The sequence below is a fragment of the Anarhichas minor genome, unplaced genomic scaffold (assembly GCF_050575085.1).
Source record: "Anarhichas minor isolate MPS153535 unplaced genomic scaffold, ASM5057508v1 ptg000026l, whole genome shotgun sequence".
Lineage (NCBI taxonomy): Eukaryota > Metazoa > Chordata > Actinopteri > Perciformes > Anarhichadidae > Anarhichas > Anarhichas minor.
Genome location: NW_027466472.1, coordinates 2,340,306 through 2,361,502, shown reverse-complemented (window position 1 = coordinate 2,361,502; position 21,197 = coordinate 2,340,306). Strand labels below are relative to the sequence as shown.

General features: G+C 42.7%; 1 protein-coding gene across 1 annotated transcript; it reads right to left on the bottom strand.

Annotated features, from left to right (window-relative positions):
* Positions 1–5,864: 5,864 nt before the first annotated feature.
* LOC142959554 (myelin protein zero-like protein 2) lies at positions 5,865–20,816 on the bottom strand. Its single transcript, XM_076100876.1, has 4 exons — positions 20,482–20,816; positions 7,787–7,956; positions 7,355–7,565; positions 5,865–6,040 (listed from the first exon to the last, which is right to left on the bottom strand). Exons 1-4 carry the CDS (start codon positions 20,534–20,536, stop codon positions 5,865–5,867), a joined length of 612 nt encoding a protein of 203 aa, XP_075956991.1. The 5' UTR covers positions 20,537–20,816.
* Between the last annotated feature and the right edge of the window lie 381 nt (positions 20,817–21,197).

Genomic DNA, 21,197 nt, shown 5'->3' with positions numbered 1-21,197 from the left:
GTTTTATTTGGAGTTAAATACATAACAGCATGGCGCCACGAGAAAAACAATTTCTAAACAAATAATCCTGTGTACTCTGAAAAAAAAAGCTAATCGTGTTGCAGAAAACTAATTTGATGCAGAATTAATGAGTATGAGCAAAACGCTTATTATTAACTTTGCAACCTAACTTGATTCAAAATTAAAAAGCAGCCATGCCTAGAGGCTCTCTAATAAGTGGAAAGTAGAGATGCCATACAATAAATAAAAATTAATGCATAACTAACTTCCAATTAATCGCAGACCATGTGGAAATAATGAATGTAAGAAAGCAGTCTGGACAGTGAGTTTCAGGCATAATGAAGAGGAAATTTGGGTGAAAGTTTTATCACTGTTTACCTTTTGACAGGGGTCCAGAAATTCCCCCATAGACAGGTGCAGTAAAGCACACAGCATTTTTGCCTCATGCTCTCACCTGGCGGCCCTTTGTGTTTATGTTCGGTTCCTTCCAAACTCCAAACTCGCTGCCGATCTCTGTGGATGCTGGAGATGTAGAGAGAGATTGGTGCAGGTTTGCTCTTCCCCGCATTCATTCACCAGCACGGAGTTTGTATTGCATCTGTTAACAATATTATGTAACAGTTCCCACACTGGGGCAGAGATACCAATTCCTTTTTTTTATAGATGCAGAGTTAAAAGACTTGCCTAACCTGGGAGCTTTCAGAACGTATGCGTTCCACATGTATTGTGTGTAACTATATTACACAGAATAATCTGCTTGAGTTTGATAGAGATTCCCCATCTTTTGTTGGAAGATAAAGTTGAATGCCTCTTACCTGGCTCCTCCCGCACACACACACACATCATTACATTGTGTTGCGTATTGTGTGTGTGAATACAGGGGCTCTCTGTCTGGTTACAGTAGAGTGGTCTCAGTTTCGGCTGAAATCTTCTCAGTCCCAACTCACTGGTTTTCTGGCGACTCTGGTCAACAAGAGACCTGTTCTTCTGTTGTCAACACGGGAGGGGACTAATAAAGGTGATTTAAATTGTTGGTGCCAGACGGTGTACGTAACTATTATCCTTCAGCCGAAGAAAACGTGAGAGCCTTTCTGTCTTTTCATCAGTTTATATGCACTCTATGTACCGAATAGTTGATGAAAAGTTGTACCCAATGCACTCCAGTGCACTCAGTGTATTTTTAAAGTTATAATGCAGACACTTTTCTTAGGGCTGTCACAAATGAGTATGGCAGCATTACTCATGCACAATAGCTATAGGAGGCCCTACTCAATGCAGTACACGAAGGCAAATAAAGCTGACTCTCCACCTTTTGATTGAATGGATTAGTAACTGTAGTGTTTGAGTGCACATGGGTGTGTGTGTGTGTGTGTTGGGGTGTCCATATAAGTCACAGTGCGACATTCAGTCGCACGGTCAGTGAGGTGATTTGTTTTCTCTTTCCACAACCTGTCGTGCCAAGCCTGTGTGTCACAAGTGAGTTAGTGTGTAAGTATGTGTGAAGGGATTTAGTGCCTCTCCACATTAACGGGCCAGGTACAACCCTTCCTAAGGTGTGGAATGCAGCAAACGGAAAAATCAAGGGAGAGAGATGAAGCAAGACATAGACCAAGTGGGAGAGAGAGAGAAAGAACTATGTGTCCTTCCTCCCTTCATCAAACAAACCCTATTGCTTACAGAAAGGATTCACGCGTGTTGCAGTAACGAACGCATTGTGGCTGAGAATGGCTCGTTAAATGAGTCATGAACAAGGAATGGTTGAGAGCACCTCTCCCAGGAGTTTGGCTCGCATTGCCTGCTACCATCATGTTGATGCAGGTAGGACATTAAAACAGGAGGAGGTGTTGGGAACAACATGCTAATATCTGCCTGGTGTTCCAGCCGATTGCTCAGCAGCAACAGATATTTAATATCTCTCATTTTCTTTCCCTACTTTCCTAAATTTGCCATTTGGCAATCACCAGAGAACGGGCATGAACTTGCAGCACGCAGATGTGTTTTTGTGTTTGTCTGGGTGGAGCGAGTGACAGCAGCGATGATCGCATAGCAACAGTCAAAAGAAAAAACGTCATATTTTTCACTCAAAATGTAAAGTGCTCCGTGTGTTGCATTGCATTCTGGTCTATTTACCATGCTGTCACTGGAGAAAATAGCATATGTGCCTTCTCTACAATGTTTGGTTTTAAGATAGTAAACTGTTCTGATATTAAATTCATTTCCAGGCTGAAAAAAAAAAATATTTGTCACATTACGTCCACAAAATGTTGATTTCCCGTACGTGACTGTCATATTGTTTCTGCCCATGAACTCTAATAAGCCTGAAACATGTTTGTTTCCACACCCACAATTGATTACTGAAGTGGCAGGATTATTAGGAGGCCAATGTCTGCGCTCTGCCAGAGTAATTAACAGACACTTTGGTGATACAAATAAGATTATCTAGAGACCCCACTGTTGTTTTATCAGTTCATTACTAGTAGCCTTCCTCTACAACAGAATGTAATTATTTAGCTTAGATAAACGGACTCTGTCTCCCCCCTCCTTTCCCTCTTTTTAGTGCTCGTCAACCATGCTCTGCCCACAACTACACTCACACACACACACACACACACACACACACACACACACACACACACACACACACACACTTTAGGTCTGTCGGTCAGTAACTAAAGCTACACCCGCAGGTATAGACTTTGATCAATGCCCACAAACGCACAAACCCCCAAGCACGAAGATGTGTAACACGAGTAAGATATTCATAGTCATGAACACTCTCATCCGATAAACTAGCCAGCAGTCACAGAGGCAGACATATTGGACGTGCAACAAATTAAACACTGATTCACTGCAGTAATGTTTACAGGTAAACAAGTGAAGAGCTGTGCAGACGGACACACCATAAGCACACAACTGGATGAAGTGCATTCAAGATAATGGTGCATAATAAATGATGGATAACAAGATTCTTCTCTTACATAATAGATGAGCTCTCTCAAATCTTCCCAAGTTAGGTGTGATTATTTATGGCCCAGCTGGTGTCTGCCAAGATCACCTCTGTGAAGTGAAATGTAACATGACCCAATGTGGTAAACATTTAAAGGCATTTTTATTAGAAAATCTTTTTATATATTTATATATATATATATATAAAAGCTCTATAACAAACACATACAGTGACATTTTTTAACAATGTGATCAAATACTTCTGGTATTACTTCCTATAAAAGAAAAATCGAAAGAAAAAAATAATCTACACACATATCATTTGTTAGTAGACGTAATGCATTCACAGATGCACGGAGAGATAAAAGGCTGTTGCAATCGAAGGGTTTTCAGATCTGACTGTGTGTCACCACACAACACTCAGGACAGGTCCGTGCATGCGTTTGCTCGCTAGCTGATCAAGTATTTGGCCTGAAGACTTAATGACAGCAACATCACAGTTATGCTCTTTTATCCAAGTAATCCGATGTGACATAAGCCCCCTAAAGCCTACAACTGGAGGATGAAACTGCTTCTAACAAGTGCTCTGCGACTGGCAGGTATGGTTGTGCATATATGCAAGACCTGCGTCATCTACAATGCTTTGGCAAAGCATGTGAGTGAGAATCTCACAGATTTGACTTATTGTTGTCTATAAAGCCAACCAAAGAAAGGTTTTCAGCCTTGCAAGACTTAACAAGATCCGTGTGAGACAACAGTTAGTTGTTGAGCCTGATTTGGCACTTCTTCCTTTCAGGACACAGTAGCCAGCTTCAGGATTATAATGCTTTTCTTTTCCGAAGCCTCGCAGGTAAAATCCAGCATTTCTTCCTTCATGTGGATATATCTGGATTCTCTCAAAAGTAAAATGACTCTGCTTCTGAAGCCTCGACCTTCATCGCTCTAATCTCTTTGTTCTTACTCTTTAAACATAACTTTCTTTCCATTTTTCTTGAACAATGTGCTTGTTTTTCGACACAGAGTCAGCAGCGCGGTCTTTATCAGGTCTCCGCTCGAAACGAAATCCACAGGTGCCATCTGGGCATCCCTCCAGCGGGGTTCCTTGCTGGTTTCACATCAGTCTTTCTGTCTCCCTGACTGTCCCTACATCCTCAGTCGGAGTCGTCCTCGTCCTCCTCTTCGTCTGAGCTCGGGCCCTCCTCCTCCGAGGAGCTCATGCTTTTGGTGCTGGCATCTGAGATCATGCCGTCCGAACTGTCAATCTCTATGGACGTCTCTGACAGATACAGGTGGACGGCCCTCGATGGGTGGCTGGGACATACACAGAGGGGAGAGGGAGACATGCACCGGGGGGAGAAACATAGCACACACACGCACACACACACACACACACACATACAAACACAGAGCGTGATATGAATCCATGCATGACATATTCATGAATTATGTATGTGCGTGCATGTGCATAAGTCACACACAATGAGGACAGGACAAAGACGAGCAGACAACACAAGCACAGCAGCAGGAACAAAGGGTTAGTGTCACACAGGTTTAAGTTGTCCCAAGTTGAGAGCGAAGGTTGGATCATTCATCTGTTTACGCATCGCCATCTGATTGGGTGACAAATATTTCCTTCCTTCGCCAAGTTTTTCAGTGAGTGGGTTTGAAGTTTGAACAAATCTGATCAAGACCAAGATGACAGCAAAGTTGTCAACTTTTCCTTGAGGTGCTTAGTCTGATGAATAAAGTGAGTTACAGTATCGCAGCACAGTTGTGACAGTAACCAGTTATGGCGCCTTTTACAGAGAGATCTGAAAACCCAAGATTGAAACAAAGAAGTCCCACGTGCCCAGAAAAAAAAAGATGTTTTTTTGACAAAACAGCTCATTGTTATAAACAGACAATTGGTCACCAGAGAGGCTACTTGTTAAAAAGATGTGTTACTTTGTCAATGACATTTAGAATTGATATCTCATCTCGTGCTAGTAAGTTGGGGTTTTTTTTGTTTGTTTTTTACAAAAGTACTGTGTGAAATGTCTGTTTCCAACAAGTGCTCTCCATCAGGTTTTGATTATTTGATAGCACCTTGATCATTTCTGCAGGAACCTCAACATCAGGCTAATCACACCACAGAATCTCAGAAAAATACAGCAATATAACTCCAGTAGTGAACCAAAACACACATGTACACGGACATCCTCCTGCGGATTCAGAAGAACCACAGTAAAGTGGAACAGACAGCTGATATACAACTTTTGAAATGAGGGTTGATAGATACAGATCACAGATATGCATGGGGTTTCATCATGTATCATCTGGTAATTAAAACAAAATTTCAATAGAAGCTAGGAAGCTGCTCATTCATTGTTCCACAGTTTCTACTGTTTGTTGAAACAATATATCAAACATGCGGCTTGTACTGCATTGTTGGGGTTCGAAATGTATTAGTAAGGAAATAAACAGCAGGAATATACCATTGTTCGACCTCTACATCATCAAAACATTTACTCTAAACAGGAAATGTGTTTTTGAAGCCCATTTAGCTGAACCGGCAAAGATGAACTGATAATATAGTTGTTTCTCTCTAGAAGTGAAAGGCACGTGGTGACATCATAAAAGCTACACAACAGTCTGGCTTAAGTTCTGTATCTAGCATCCTATACAAAGGCACTTTCTTAATTTATATCTGGTTAGTGACAGCTGCCCATCATCTATGGTCCAGGTTTGGGATCCAAAGACTGCGGTTGGAGTGGAAGGTGGAGGTGAAACGTCCAGAAGGAAAAGAGCCCCAGACCCCAAGAAGGAGCGCCACATGCCCCGATCCCCACAGTTGAACAAAGAGCGAGAGAGGAAGTGTGAAATTCTTCGGTTCCTCTCTCTGTCCCCTTCTTCCACCCCCTTCTGTCTTTCTCTTGGTCTTACCACACAGTGGGGTCTTTTCTCTCTTTGCGGGGAGCCTCCTCGTTCCCTTCATGCTGTCTCTGTCTCCTCTTCTTGCACCGCCTGCAGGACATAATGATGATGAGGAAGATGACCACAGCGGCGATGCCGCCCCCGACAGCCAGCGCCAGGAGGAGAAGTTCGGAGAAAGAGGCTGTGGGGTGAGAAGGAAACACAGAGAATGCAGACTGAGCATGCTTGCTTGATATAGCAACAACACCAACAACTCCTCAGAGGCGTTGTGTATTTGTACCTGTGTGTCTGCAGGAAGCTGTTATCTATGCAGCAATCAGAATGCAGCAGCTCGGCTTCTCATTGGTCCTAACAGACTACATCACATCGCCCCATCCTGGCTTCTCTCCATTGGCTCCCTGTTCGTTTTAGAATTGATTTTTGAGATTTTACTGATCACTTTTAAAGCACGTCTGGGTCTGGCCCCAAGATGTAGAGCAGAAATGTGGACTCGGTTGTTATACGTCTTTCCTGTAACTTCTACAATATTAGTATTTACTATGTTCATAGAAGAACACAGAAAAAAAGAGAGTTTTTTCCTGGAATATTACCCCTTCCCTAATACACTGTCTTACATTTGTGGTTTTCACTGAAATACTGTATTTCAAAAACTATTGGATGGGCTCCCATGGCCCCTTTGTACAAACATGCGTGGTCTCCAGAGGATGAATCCTACAGTTTATTCCTTGACTTTTCTTGTCAATTTTCACTTACGCTGTGAAGTATCTCAACATCTGCTGGATTAGTTTTAGATATCTAGACTGAGAACTGTGGTTTTGAATAAAGTGACTCAACGATTGGGTCTGTTGGATGGATTGCAATCAAATGCAAATCAGCAGTTTCTCTGAAATTAAATATTATTTTCCTTTGCTTAAAACCTCTTGGATTATTAATTTTTGGACGATTGAACACGAGCATGTATTACAATTTCAGAACCAAACCACTGAATGCACATATTTATTTTTCTTCCATATTCTGGTTTACAGAGATTACGAGACTGTTCACATATATGTGCTATAATTTGGGAGATGTTTTAGGCTGGGGGCTGCATCATTTCAATGAAATAATAACAATAAAAGGGCTTTTTTTTTCAGGCGAACCTGAAACTTTTCAATTTGAGCTGTGTGCCATGTTCATTTACTCTTAACCAGTAACATATACACTGATATTTACACATCTGAACAAATCTCACAAGTGTTCCCTTTATTACAACACAACAATTATTCAAATAGACCTTGTGGTTGCAAAGATGCACTCTTTTGAGTATGGGTATGCAAATTTCGAGCAGAGGCCTAAAAATAGGGCTAGGGCTTAGGAGGTTTTAATTATCCTGTGCTGTCCTCCCTTTTTTTACTTTCAGCAAGAGTTGATTGGATGTTTTCAGAGACAGATCAAATACAAATATATCCTTGGTATATGTAAAGAAATATGTGTCTGAAAGTGTCAGAGTGCCGACCTGTGGTGACGACACGGAGTCGAATCTCTCCAACCGTGCCGTGGACATCCGGCGGGTTCTTGACCTGGCAGATGTAAGTGCCGTTGTAGGTGAACTTGACCTGCTGAAGTACGATGGAGGCGTCACGGCCCATGACGTCGCCGTCCCAACTGACGCGCTTCCTGAAAATGCCATCTAACGGAGGATATGCCTGCTGATGGTAGTAGAACACCTAAAGGTGGAAATTGATGGGTAGATTTAGTCAGAGCAACAATGGCTTTGATTTGGATGGATTGTCACGGATGGAAATACCAAACTGAGTCTGAAAGAAGGAAGGTACTTTAAACTCACAGAGAAATAAAGACAATAAATAAAACCAGACCTGCTGCATCTTCTCAATATGCTCACACACAATGAGGGAGGTTTAAGGTTTGTTCACACACACACACTCACCGACTCTTCTCGGCCTGGTTTGAGGGGTCTGAAGCTCCAGGAGATGCTGATGGTGTTGGGGTTGATGGAATCGGAGCTCTGGAATGTGCATTTCAGACGAACATCCGTCCCGTTGACGGCCTCCATGTCCCCGTTGGTGTATACACGCATCCCGCTGACCTGCAGCACGCCTGCCAGATACAAACATATGGCACAGCAGCAGAGTTTACCCAGAAGCGGAACGAAGGGCATACTGAGCAAAAATCAATACGTAGATAAATGGTTTGTGAAAGAACCACAAAACGCAACAGACGCGCTATGAATTCAACCTCATCAGTGAATTCCTGCCTAGCGAGTACATACAATGCACTCAGTGACCCTGCCTCTGCCTACGCAGTGCTGCTGCAAGAAAAATCACCAACTCTAAGTTGTCACTATATCTGTATTAGATACATACAGTATATCGTGAAATCCCACAGATTGGTCCAAATGCTGAAAGTACGAGATTAGATTTTCCTTTCAAACATCTGATTCATCGCATCCTGAAAAACCAAACTGATTTCAGATCAGCAGAACACATTTGTGACATTTGGTGAATAATAGTCACTTTAGCTGCACTACTGCAGTTGAGACTGGGCTGAAATTGAGTGTCTGGTGTAGATTATATGGATGTGGACTATATCAATCTTTACAGTAGGCTACGTGGTAGACCGATTAGATGGAAAATGGATGGACTGGAAGAGCAAAGAGGGATATTGGCAACGATTTGGCTCTTCCACATAATGATGGATGGAGCTCCCCAGAATGGGGTGAGCACTTACACACACACACGCACACACACACACACACACACATGCATGCACTCTCTCAGACAGAGTCAGCCTTAAAGCTGAGTTTCTGTCTGGCGACAGGTAAAAGTCACATCACGAACAAGCCGATCAAGTCCCCAGTGGCGGACTCTGGCTGTCTGAGGGACATAAAATATCAAGGGCACTAGCTGCATGTAGTGGGGCACCAGCGCGCATAAAGTTTTCTAGCATGTAGGGCAGCCTATATGGCACTGCATCACAATTTAAAGGCACCCATTAGTGCACTGCATCTCATTTCTCCAGGTGAAGGGTACACTAGAAGGAACGTTCAACTAGTATGGGGCATCCAAGAAAGCATTTCATCATGTTTTCTCCACTAGAAGGGGCACCTAATCATGTTTTATCTACCATAGGAACATCCAAGACAGACCTTCATCATGTTTTCTCCTCTGGAAGGGCACCTTAGAGGGCACTTCATCAAGTTGTATCTACCACAGGGGCATCCAAGAGGGAACTTTATCATGTTCCCTCAACTGGGAGGGCACTTTCTCATTTGTATCTACTGGAAGGGCACCCTATATGGCACTGTATCATGTTTTCTCTTCTGGAAGGGCACCCCAGAGAGAACTTCATCATGTTTCCTCTACTTTAAGGGCACCTCAGCAAGTTTTATCTACCATAGGGCCACCAAAGAGGAAATTGCATCACGTATTTTCTCTAAAAGGGCAACCTAGAGGGCACTTCATCATAAATAAGATATGAGATTATTTGATTTTGTTGATGCAATTGACTAACATCAGGTTTATACTGTAGTCTGATGTAAATGGATGAGATGTAACCTCTAGCTGTCAATTACTTAAAAAAAGGTTGCTCAATACTTGCAGCTATTTCACAGTTCTTACTACAACTTATATATATATATATATTACATTTTAAACCCTAAAAAGATGGATTAAGCTTGATTCCACTATTTAAAATGTGGGTTAAGGGACTTGAGGTAGGTTTGCCCTATTTCGACTGGCATAAGGCTCAAAAGTATAGAAATAAGAAAAGTCCAAGGAGGGCAAATTGTACTATATTGTTACCCCTGCACTATAATCACAGGGAGCAATAAGGCAGGAGCTAGCTGGGAAAATGTCAGCGGGGGCTTGGCTCCTTGGGCGGCGTGCTCTGTTCCTTATCAGGCTGGAGAGAGTTTCCTGTGGGCTGAGATGAGAGACTGGGGCAACCAGACGGCCCCCAAGTAGCATTAAAAATAGACAGGCTTCTCTCTCATCGCTGGGGCCTGACAGCGCTCTAACAGCCTAATGTGTTTTAAATGAGCCCGATGAAACCTGGGAGGAGTGAGCAATACAGGCAGAGTACACACTGCAAGAGATGCCCATCTTTGCAAATCGTCAGTTCCCTTTTTCAGACGTAAAATTGTATTTATACTGAATGAAAACACACTTGTCATTGGAATGTAGTTTTTACTTGTTTTGTTTTTGTTTTTCTGCATCACAGTCTTGAAAATAAGGAAGGTAGGCCTACTTCAACTTGCATCAATAAATAACGCTTTTCACACAACAGAATAATGCTTTGATGGATGGACTCCTCAGGGAACAAGCCTCCTCTGCAACCTTTATCTCATTTCCTCCTCTACCTGAGTATACGGAAAACCCTGAAGTTAGTGGATTAAACTGCCTGTGTTTAGGATATTCATTAGGCGGATAACATCAGTGTTGGCTGCATCAGTACAGACAGTAATAACTCCCTGCGTGTGTGTATGGATGAGTGTTGTCAACTGCATGTCTCAGAAAAATGACGACGACTTCTGTAAACAAAAAGTCCCTCATTTCAAACTAGGAATACGTGGTTTCTCTTTATAGCAATGCTAGTATTATGGGTTAGGGTGGCAATGTCTGTCGATACTTTGGTCCAGACTGAAAGATCTCAACAACCGTTGGATATATTTGCAGGATTTCTTTTACAGACATTCCCCAGAAAATCAACCCTACCGATTTAGATAATCCCCTGACTTTTCATCCATGTCTCAACTACTATTTGCCAAATGGACGGAAAATGTGGTTCCCTCAAGATTAATGGAAACCACTTTGGTGATCCATAAACTTTTAATCTAGCGGAATCATCAGGTCAACATTTTAATCCATCTAACACTTTGGTTTATGACCAATTGCCCTGCTAAATTAATCCCATCATTTACTAGTGTTTAGTGCTTATTAGCAAATGTTAGAACGCTAACGAGCTAAATTAAGACAAAGCACGTGGTAAATATGAGGCCTATACCTGCAAAATATCATTTTGTCACCGTCATCATGTTAGCATGGTGACATTAGCATTTAGCCCAATGTGCCGCTGTAGAACAGCCTCAGAGCTGCTAGCATAGGCTCTCTGTCTGGTTTATAAATAGGAGAGAATGGTGTAAGTCTCTGTCATAACATTCATTAGTTATCAAATCAGTATACACAGTCAAACCCCTCTATTTTTACATCCTTAGTTCAGCGAGTATACGTGCACAGGGAAGATCAGCAAAATAGTGGAATGCCTATGCTCCTCGACCAAATTGAATGCTGATACTGAAATGATCCATGGTGCTTCATATATCAGGAAAGAAAGCAGGTTCTCCAGGCCATAACACCTCCTTTCCAAATATCTTCCCTTAACCAATCTATGCATGAATTCATTGCTAAAGCATTGCTAATCTCCTTTCTGCAACAAAAAAATAAAACGCTTCCAACTACGCCGTCTTTTGACGCAAGCTGAGCTGATTAAGAATTAAGGTTAATCAGGCCTTTTTGAAGGCATAATGGATATTAGCAGAATGACAGAACAGTTAGGGCTATGTACAGTGCCTCAATTACATTACTCATTTTTCCCTGCAGCTAAAAGTACATGATCGCTATTTAATCGGTCATTAGCAGGCACTAATTGCTGAGGAGGATGCATGTCATCGAGCGAAGTGCAGAATTTTACTCATTTAGAGAAAGAGACGAGAGAGATAAACACGCTGAAATGAGAGAGTGAGCTTAAGTGATGAAGGAGCAGGAGCAGCATGATTGAGCAGATGAGGAAATGAGTGCTGAATGGAGCAAGAGGATAACAAAATGATGGAAAAATGTATGTTTCTACATAATTGCAGTCTGTGAGACAGAGATCAGATAATAGTGTTTGTTTGTCTGTCCATTTTATTCCACTGCAGCATGTCGGTGTGCCACTTGTTTATGTCTGAACGACCTGACTGGCTATAGCGCTGACCACACCCAGCATCCAGAGACAGAGAGAGAGAGAGAGAGAGCTTTCACGGCTTATTAAGATGGAGCTATGTACCCTACAGAGGAGGGAAGGGCAAGAGTGCAGACAAATATATTAATTCTAATGCTGAGGTCTGTCGAGTTGACGCAAAGGTGCTGCTGAGTCAGAGCTAGAAGAAAAAAAGAAAGTTCAGATCATTATAAAGCGTAAAAAAAGCCTCCTCTCATTCAGACTTTGTCTCTACTCCATATTCCCCTCATTAAAGTTATTAAATGCTGTGAAAACATTTGAAGAAGATCAATTACACTCTACTCTAGTAATTAAAAAGACAAAATTAGAGCCTTTGAGTGAAGTGTGCTGACACTTTGCTACCTGATTGCTTGAATTTAAAGCCATTAAAGCTACAATGAAAGACTTTCGCACATGGGGATTTCACCTCAGGTCAGCTTCTTATCTAACAATAACTTCTGGATAAAGTGTGTTTGTGTGTGCAGGAACAGTATAGCATTAGGAATAACTGGAATAGCTGTCAAAAATTGTCTTCTATTGTTCAGCTTGTGTGTGTCGCGTGTGTGTCGGGTTTGGCATCTCTCAGGGGTGCTCACCATTGGCACAAGTCCACACACACACATTCTCATTAGATGTAACGGTGTTGGCAACAGTCCATAATATCTGTCAATATGTCCAATATATCACAATAAAGCGAACTTGCCGAACCTTTAATGCACTTGATTCTACGCGTCAACACCAGGCTACGTGGTGGTACAATCTGCACTGGTCCACCGGCCCGTCGAAAGAGGGCAAATACTTTCATCTACTGTAAAATAATCAAACCAAGCCCACTCAAGTGTGATTAGTTTTGTTTGTCTTGGCAGCCATCCCAAGATTGTATAAAAGCCTTCCAGAGAGGCACGACAAATATCAAGTAGTGTTTGACCTGCCCGTATATTGTTTCACCCAATGTCAAAGAGTGTGGGCAGGTTTACAGCTGCATAAAACTCTACCGTGCCTCACTTTGTCTCAGCCTCACGTTGCCAGATATAGTAGGCTGCATGCTATGCATGCACTGTGTCAGTGAGTGCAGAAGAAAGTGTTGGCAGAAGACATTTTCATTCTGCTATAGCTGGGGGGGGAAATGGTGGGGCGGTGTACTAATCCTAACTGTTGTGTAAAGTAAAAAGTCATATGATGATCCAAGAAGACATGGCACGACAGAAGTGTTCTTGTTTTGCAGTGTAGAGCTAGTTAGAAGTATGATAAGGTAAATGCTTAAAGTCTACTTGGAGATTTGGATCTATGTTTTTTCAAACAGCACGTATTTTTACAAGAGTAAAGGCATCAAGATGAGGACTAACCAATGCGTTCAGAGAACATATCGCTATCTCAGGTCATGAGTGTGGTTCGGGTTGTTGTAGTAGGCCTTTACCTTCTCCATATCCAACAAAAGCAGCACAGAGATGCTAACTTCAACAGCATCCAGGATCAACTTCCGAGTAAACGCTAAACAGTAGATGTTGGTATTGTGAACGGGGGATAAACTGTAGCCCCACAAATTAGTTAATTGAATGCTCCTTGGTCTTAGAAGTGACGCACAGTTACATCTGTATGTAGTAGGCTACGGTAGATAGCATGCTAACACTAGCATATTACGGTTAGAGCAGATACACACACTGTTTAATCCATTTCTTACACTTTTGCTCTGTGTTTTGGGCTTTGGAAAGGATCTTTAGATGTATGTTCTGCAGCAAAAAAAGAATCACTTCTTCCTTGTACCGCGACCTGTCTTTAACCAACACTTCTCTCAACTTTTTAGAGATATTCTGCAAATTATTAATAGACAAACAGACTTATCTCATCAGATATAATTATTTTTAACTTTTTTAACACCTTTGCATTTTCTCAGGCCAGTCTGGGAGTGTTTCACACTGCAGAGAGGCATGCTCGGTATATTGAACTCTTGTCATAACTGCTCGGCAAACATTCTCTGGCATTCTAAATATTCTGTCTTTGAATGTCTTGAAAACAATCCACAGAATGAACAAACCACGCGTGCCTTATTGCGCAATCCAAATCTTTGTCGGTGCTTTTGTGTCGTCTTAATCTGCGTATATGCAGATTCATAAACAGCAAAGGGAAAGCAGAGGGAACAGAGCTTTTGTTAGTCAAACGTAGTTCAATATCCATTGATTGATTGAACATTATCGTGATATCCAATCGGTGTTTGAGAGGTGTTTCCTTTACAGTATACACTTGACCTGATCTTTCCTTTGGCCAAGAGGATGTTAAAGTCTTCTTGCACTTCAAGAGAGAGGGAGGAAACCCTGCAGGAGAAATCAAGCAGCTGGCAAGGCTCTCTGAATCAGGAAATTGGTTTCATTACATTATGTCCCAGATGGTGTGTTTGTGCCTTTCCTCTCTTCATTATGGCTCAGAAACAAAGGGACCACCGGAGGAAACCAGATTCTCCGTTGCAATGGTTTTGGAGGAAACACTTAGGACAGGACCAACCACACAAAGAGCTCAGCGGGTTACAAAGAGCCTCTTCTCTCCTTTGTGAGAGGTTTCACAAGCCCAGGTTAGTTTTCGTTTTTTTTCATTAACAAGGCCCGTCTTTCATGCAAGGCCGGACTGAGGGCTGGGAATAGCAGGTTCAGGTAACAGTGTGCTCCCAGAGGAGGAGGACACAGAGTTGAGGGAGAGTGTATAAGTGTTGAGTGTTGTAATGGGAGGGAACCCCTAAGATGGACGCAACATTGTGTGTAACATACCGTGCTGTACATTTTCTCTGTGCAGGTTTCCGTTCATTCCACTCAGCCATAAACATGCAGTTGAGCCAAGACAAGCAAATATAACGTATGGCCAAAGGTATGCATTTTTGTGCTTTTGATCTGGGGTTTGTTTTCATGGTTTTGGGCTCCTTAATTCCACTCAAAGGAAATATTTAGGCCACAGCATAGCACGATATTTGCACAATAGTGTGTCAACAGTTTGGGGATGGTCTTTTCCTGTTTCAACTTGGTGATGCATTAGTGAACAAAGACAGTTTCACAAAGAAATGGTTTCCCCAAGAAGAACCTGACTGGCCTGTTCAGAGACCGGACCTCAACCCCATCCAACACAGACAGCCAGCCAGGCGCTTTTTGGAATGACACGAGCAACTCTCACATATAGGTGTAATACTCAGGCAGCCACATACTTGTGGCAATGTAATGTATGATCAATAGGCACATTCTGGAACATAAGTAGGTTTACGACCTCACTCTCTCTTCTCTCAACACTAAATTTAAATGTTTTGGTGCTCAGCTCTCACACATGTTCTGTTGAGTTTGACTTTCTGCAGGTGGAGCTGTTTTCTTTCATCCATGGTGACTATCCTTGCTCATAATACTACAAATGTATCACTACCAGAGAGATGGACCAGACACCGGGTGTTTGGAACAGCAAATCTAAAAACTGTTATTAAAGGGATTTATGGGAAATCACTCTTTTTTTTCATATCGACAAAAAAACAGACATTTCCTCGTATGAAAAATGTCACAAATTGCAATTCTGAAAATGCATTTACTGTTCTTTATTCTCATTTAACCCTATAGACGTATCAACCACACTTTAGAAAATGATAAGAAATGTGTTTGGAAACACTCTGAAGGTCGGTCCAAACAGACCAAGCATCAATCTCTTTTTCTTTCTTCCTCTCTCTCTATATCCCCCCCTCCTACTTCCTCCAGGCCAATTGTAATTCATCAGGCGGCAGCCAGAGGAAGCGTGTAGTGGGTGAGTGAGGATAAGAGTTTAATCCATCAAACCTCTTCCACTCCCACCTCGCAGCTGACTCCACAACTTCACCCCGGGATTACAAACTCCTGAGGGCGGGGGGGTCCGACGCGTACGTTCCGACACAACACAACCACAGGGTTCTGTTCTGGAAGGACGGTCGAACCCTCGAAGGACTTCACATATTTATTACGAAGCTAGTATGTTCAGTGTCCTGCAGCGGTGTGAGTCAGACTGGATCCAGTCCCACTGTGACTTCCACCTCTGCTCTTGAGCAGATGAATAAGTAAGCAAATGACAATCTACTGTATACAGAGATCAGAAAACACACTGTGGAGGAGCTACAGGTTACAAGCCTCTGCTCTGTGCTTTACGCCTTAAAGGGCCGCAAATATCTCACCAATACAGATCAGTTTACTTGTCAAAGAAAAATACTACTCAGTCTGTAAAATAATTGAATAATATCATCTGTGGCTCTGAAGATACAATTTTCGTCTGACAGATGAAAAGTTGAACTAATAAGCATTTAAACATTATCTGTTAGTAACTGCAAGTCGGGTTCTTTTTAGTCCCATGTGAGTCAGCTGTCTAAACAGGCCTTCATTTCACTACATGCATGTAAACTCAGAAGCATATTGTTACTCTTCAGGTCTTCTTCTTGTTGACACGCGTATATTAGCGTGTTGGATTCTGAGCGCCGTCAAAAGCTGGGTGACCCACACTCTATACCATGCCTGAACGCATCCTGTGTGGACACAGACAGACAGCCCTGAAGCTGCTGCTCTGCTGACATGCTGCTCCCGCCTCCTGTGTGGACACAGTGTTAAGGGTTTGACTTCTTGGTCTAGGAGAATGACCGGAAGCTTGTAGGCTAATGCAGACTTTAGATGGATATCGCTGTGTAACTGAGATTAAGTCAGTTCACGGACTTTGTGACTCCTCTCCTCTCTTGTGCTGCTGTTACAGTAAGTTTTAGCATTTTAACCGCATCAACCGCTACAAAGTCTCACTATAAAGTATAAGAAAATAACCCTGATAACATCTCAAAATTGTCTTCAAATGTATGGCAGAAAGCCTGTGTCACAAACTTTGGAATGACGTTTGAAAGATCTGGGTTGACCAGGCAGGGAGGATCTAATGAAAGATGCCACTTGGAGGATGTAGGCGTCCAGTTTCTTTGGAGCCGACTAAAAATCAGGATATCTTGACCTCTGCTGCATTCATTTGGACACTGTTTTGTGCGTTTGTCCCCAAATTTCATGACAACCTATCGCTAAATTATCAGTGAGCCACTTTATTTCCCGATCAGGCCAACATTAGAAAACTATGAGCTAAAAGAATCCTAAAAGTAACATCCCACTTGTAGTAATTTACACCTTTGTATTCCCTCCCCATGTAGCTACTGTACATAATCAAAGACATAAACTTGCTGGACACCGGACTGCCAGTGAGACACCGAAACCAGAAACCAGAAAAGCACTCACATGGGCCGGGCTTCAATGTTCAAGAGGGAACATTGAAGTGTCCTTCACCTGCCCCACCCACTAGCCCCACCCCTTCTCTCCTCTACTTACACTCTCATTCATTTACATTGCTGAGTACATTGTCAAATAATTAGTAAGAAAAACCGGATAAGTAGCTGCCTCTACTACTCTTTCAATTTCTATGCGTCAGCGTTTTTATATAACAATGGCTGCATGCAGGAATACATACAAAAGTCATACTGAACTCAACACAGAAAAGGAAAATAAGGCCAGGAGAAACTCCCAGTGAGGGAGTGTGTAAGAATGTGACTTCACAAAAAGAAACCCATGCTCACAAACATGCAGTATTTGCACTTGCACAGATTCAGATGAACATAAAACGTGTGTGTGTGTGTGTGTGTGTGTGTGTGTACATATACTCAAACCTCGGAGGAACCTCCAAACATGTTTCAGCTCAGTGAGAAGTGTATTTCAAATCCCTGCTTACACTCGGAGCCGAGCACAGTCTTGTGGTTTAAACATGACGCAGGGAGCGCCTTGCCGTCACGCTCAAACACTTCACAGATGCCAACCGTGTCGGGGATTGGTGTGTTTTGTTGCAAACAAACGTGTCTTTGTCAACTCTACACACCCCCAAAGCAATCCTGTCAACCCAACACAAAAGAGACAGACGTCCTCCAAGGTGTGTCAACATAGTACAGCGACTTAAGGGCCGCAGCCATGCTTTGTTATACCGACCTCACCTCTTATTTTGGCGAGATTAGAGCCGCTGTGGCAGAGAAATAACCGTTACATCCCAGTAAACAGATGCAAGAGGGCAAGAGGCTGCTCGTCTACTGTAAACCTGACGGGGGGGCGTGTTAAACCTGTAAGTCAGGACAGGTTGGCACACGTCAGCCTTGTGATCATTTCAGACTTCTGGCTAAAGAAGAAAATGTTAGAAGAAGACAAAAGAAAAAAAAAAGACAAAGACGGATTCAAAAGGAAAATGTATATTTTAGCCCCTTGTCTGTGTCCGGTGGAGAAATGAGAGTAATCTGGTCTAATCTTAATCCTTTCTAATTAGCCGGCCACAGTTGGGTTGTTATTTTGCCCGGCTTTTAAACCAATGTTTGAATGTAAACTGCTGTCAAATTACATTATGAAAAGTATTAAATACAGAACAGGACAACAAGACGGAATAAGATGTCAATTCTGTCCATCGAATGTGGTGTTTTCTTTCACTTTAAACTTGAGATTTTGCCGGGGAAGTCTGACTACTGAAGCCTTCTGCTTACAGTTCAAACATCACTTTTTCCTTTTAAAGATTTCAACGGCTCAAAACAAGAGAACAACGGGAGGTTCTATAGGAGACATCCGCTTGGAGGTGTAATGATAGACACACAAAGCACACACCAATGTTTGCCATGGAGCCTCATAACAGTTATAACAGCCATGGTCTCTATCATTTTAAACTGTTAACATTTTTAACTTCCTGAAAACTAGGCAGAAAACATGTCGCAAAACGTGTTTTAATCTGACTAGTGTGGTGGTCGACTGTGCTGAGCCTCCACCTCCATGAGAGGCAAGAGCTTTTCACTGATCCTGCTTTGGCCTTGCATCTGGCACACCTCACAAATACAAAAAGCCTAAATCTGGTTATAATCACATCTGCTCAAGAAAGAAATTCCAATCGGGTGCTGGGAAAAGCAAAAACATTGCTCCCGAGGGGTATCTTGACACAAATCAGGATTTATAGTATCTTCTTATATAACAACTCCTGCCGAACACACACACACACACACACACACACACACACACACACACACACACACACATACACACACACACTACACAAATGAGTAGTGTGTTTATTAACCACTGCATCCACTTGCTGTGATTATATTTGGAGCAGCACAGAGAGATTATTCTGTTAGGTCAATATCATATCTCCTTAAAAAAATAGGCCGCAAGTCTGCAAATGAACACTAGCTGTCATTGATCATGTCAAAAAGAGTGGCGGGCGGATGGGTAAATATGTTGTGCTGCTTTAATGTCATATCTGTCGCACCTGAGGGGAGGAATTGGTGAAGCAGGGAAATAAATCAGAGCCATTTCGCGCAGGTAATTGCAATTTTACACCACACATGTCTCTTGGAAACGAGATGAGAGTCTGCATGGTTTGTTTAATCACGTCGTGCCATTTTGCCAGCACAGTTAGGCCAAAGGCAATGGACGTGATTGGAATGATTGCGGCATAACAGATACGATGCTGCTGAGCTGTAATGACTACCAACATGCCCCCCCCCCCCCCCCCCCCCCCCCCCCACACACACACGCTGTTATTTGATTATCCCTCTATGTCCACACAGTATATTATTCAGCCTGTGATGCAGTGACTGATCTGCAGGCACATGCTCCTTGTAAACACAAGCAGCTTGCTACTATAGTGAAACCCTGCATGGTGCTTTGGCAGCGGATGGACATGCTCAATCAATATAATCCACTTAAATGGGATGCACACAGATTACTTCAAGGTTAAGCAGCCTGGCGTCTGCTGAATAAATTGCCCCTGATAGCGCTAATTCGTAATATTAAAACATGTTCCATTAGCCTGCAGCATTTAGATGTGAGCAGCTATAACAATCAGACATCTCTTGTTTTGATGGTTGTTTGTATCTGAGTTGTTATGATTCAAACTGACATATCCTGGACTCCTTGACTCCTGGACACCCCCCCCCCCCCCCCCCCCCTGCACGGGAAGCAGGAGGACTTATCTGCCTTCCAGTGGGCCACTTCACAGTCTGTGTGAACGTAAGCACGGATGCACATTAAAGGCAGGAAAGGAGTGAGGTTGCATATAACCCCAAAACAATGCGACCGGGATTTGATGCCAGTAAAAAAAGGCCTACTGTAAAGTCATTATGTCGTCAGAAGTGGTCAACTTTCACGCGCGGTGCCACTGTGCCAAGTTCTCCACTTCCCAATGACGCGCGGAGATGGAGGTTTAGGGGTCCCTACAGACAATCAAGGTTTCCCCTTTTACTTTGAAACTTGATTGTCGGGAGCGTCTCCAAACGGCCTTCCTGTTACGTCTTAAAATCACTCTTGGGATGTGGGACAAAAAAAAAACACTGCCGATGTAAACTTTTGGAAAACCCAGATGAAAGCAGATATAGGCTTGTTATATAATTAGCATCGTCTTAAAGAATGTATGTATGTAGAGGCTACTGTATCACAGTGGGAACATAGAACGCAAAACAACGTGGTATTGGTTGACTTTAAAACACATGAAATTAAAAATGCACTTGGATAGATCTCACTAGACTGTATGCCCAATACAAAGTAAAAAAAAAAAACTCACATTAACAAACACAAAATATTTTCGTCGGTTTATCTACTCTAACCGGAGTCTCACCTGAAGCTGCGAGTCCAGACAGGACGGTGAGGAAATAGAGCCCTTTTACGCACATTGGATGGACGGCAGGCTGTCCGACGACCAAAGAGACCGGGAGTCAACTAACCCACTGAGACTCTTCCTTCGACTCAACGATAACTGGACACCCGGCTGATAAGTCTGTGGATCCCCTTTTAGAGAGGGATAAAAACATGAAGTTACGTTGAGTCCCTCTCTTCCACCTTATCTCTCCAAAGACGCGTCCCAACTCGTCGGTGCGCTCATACACTTCATTTCAGCGCCCTCCCACCACATTTTCGGGCGGAGTAACAAAGTCATCCACTCTCCTCGCTGCCTTCTTCTCTCTCTCTCTCTCTCTCTCTCTCTCTCTCTCTCTCTCTCTCTCTCTCTCTCTCTCTCTCTCTCTCTCTCTCTCTCTCTCTCTCTCTCTCTCTCTCTCTCTCTCTCTCTCTCTCTCTCACACGCACATACACACAACACGTTAAAACCTAAAGTCGGCAAATACTTGACGCTCACCCAACCTGTTCTGCTGCTGCGTTAAACGCTGTATTTGCAGTTCTGCTTCAGTTTGGACTGCCCTCATGTGAACTCTGAAATCTGGCCCACGGTCCACAATGTAGCCTTTAAACGTTGTTTGTTCTCAAAACTTCTGCAAAAGTTCCTTTCTCTAAATGACAGAGAGGGACGTCAGAAGATGTTCATATGTGCGGTTTTAT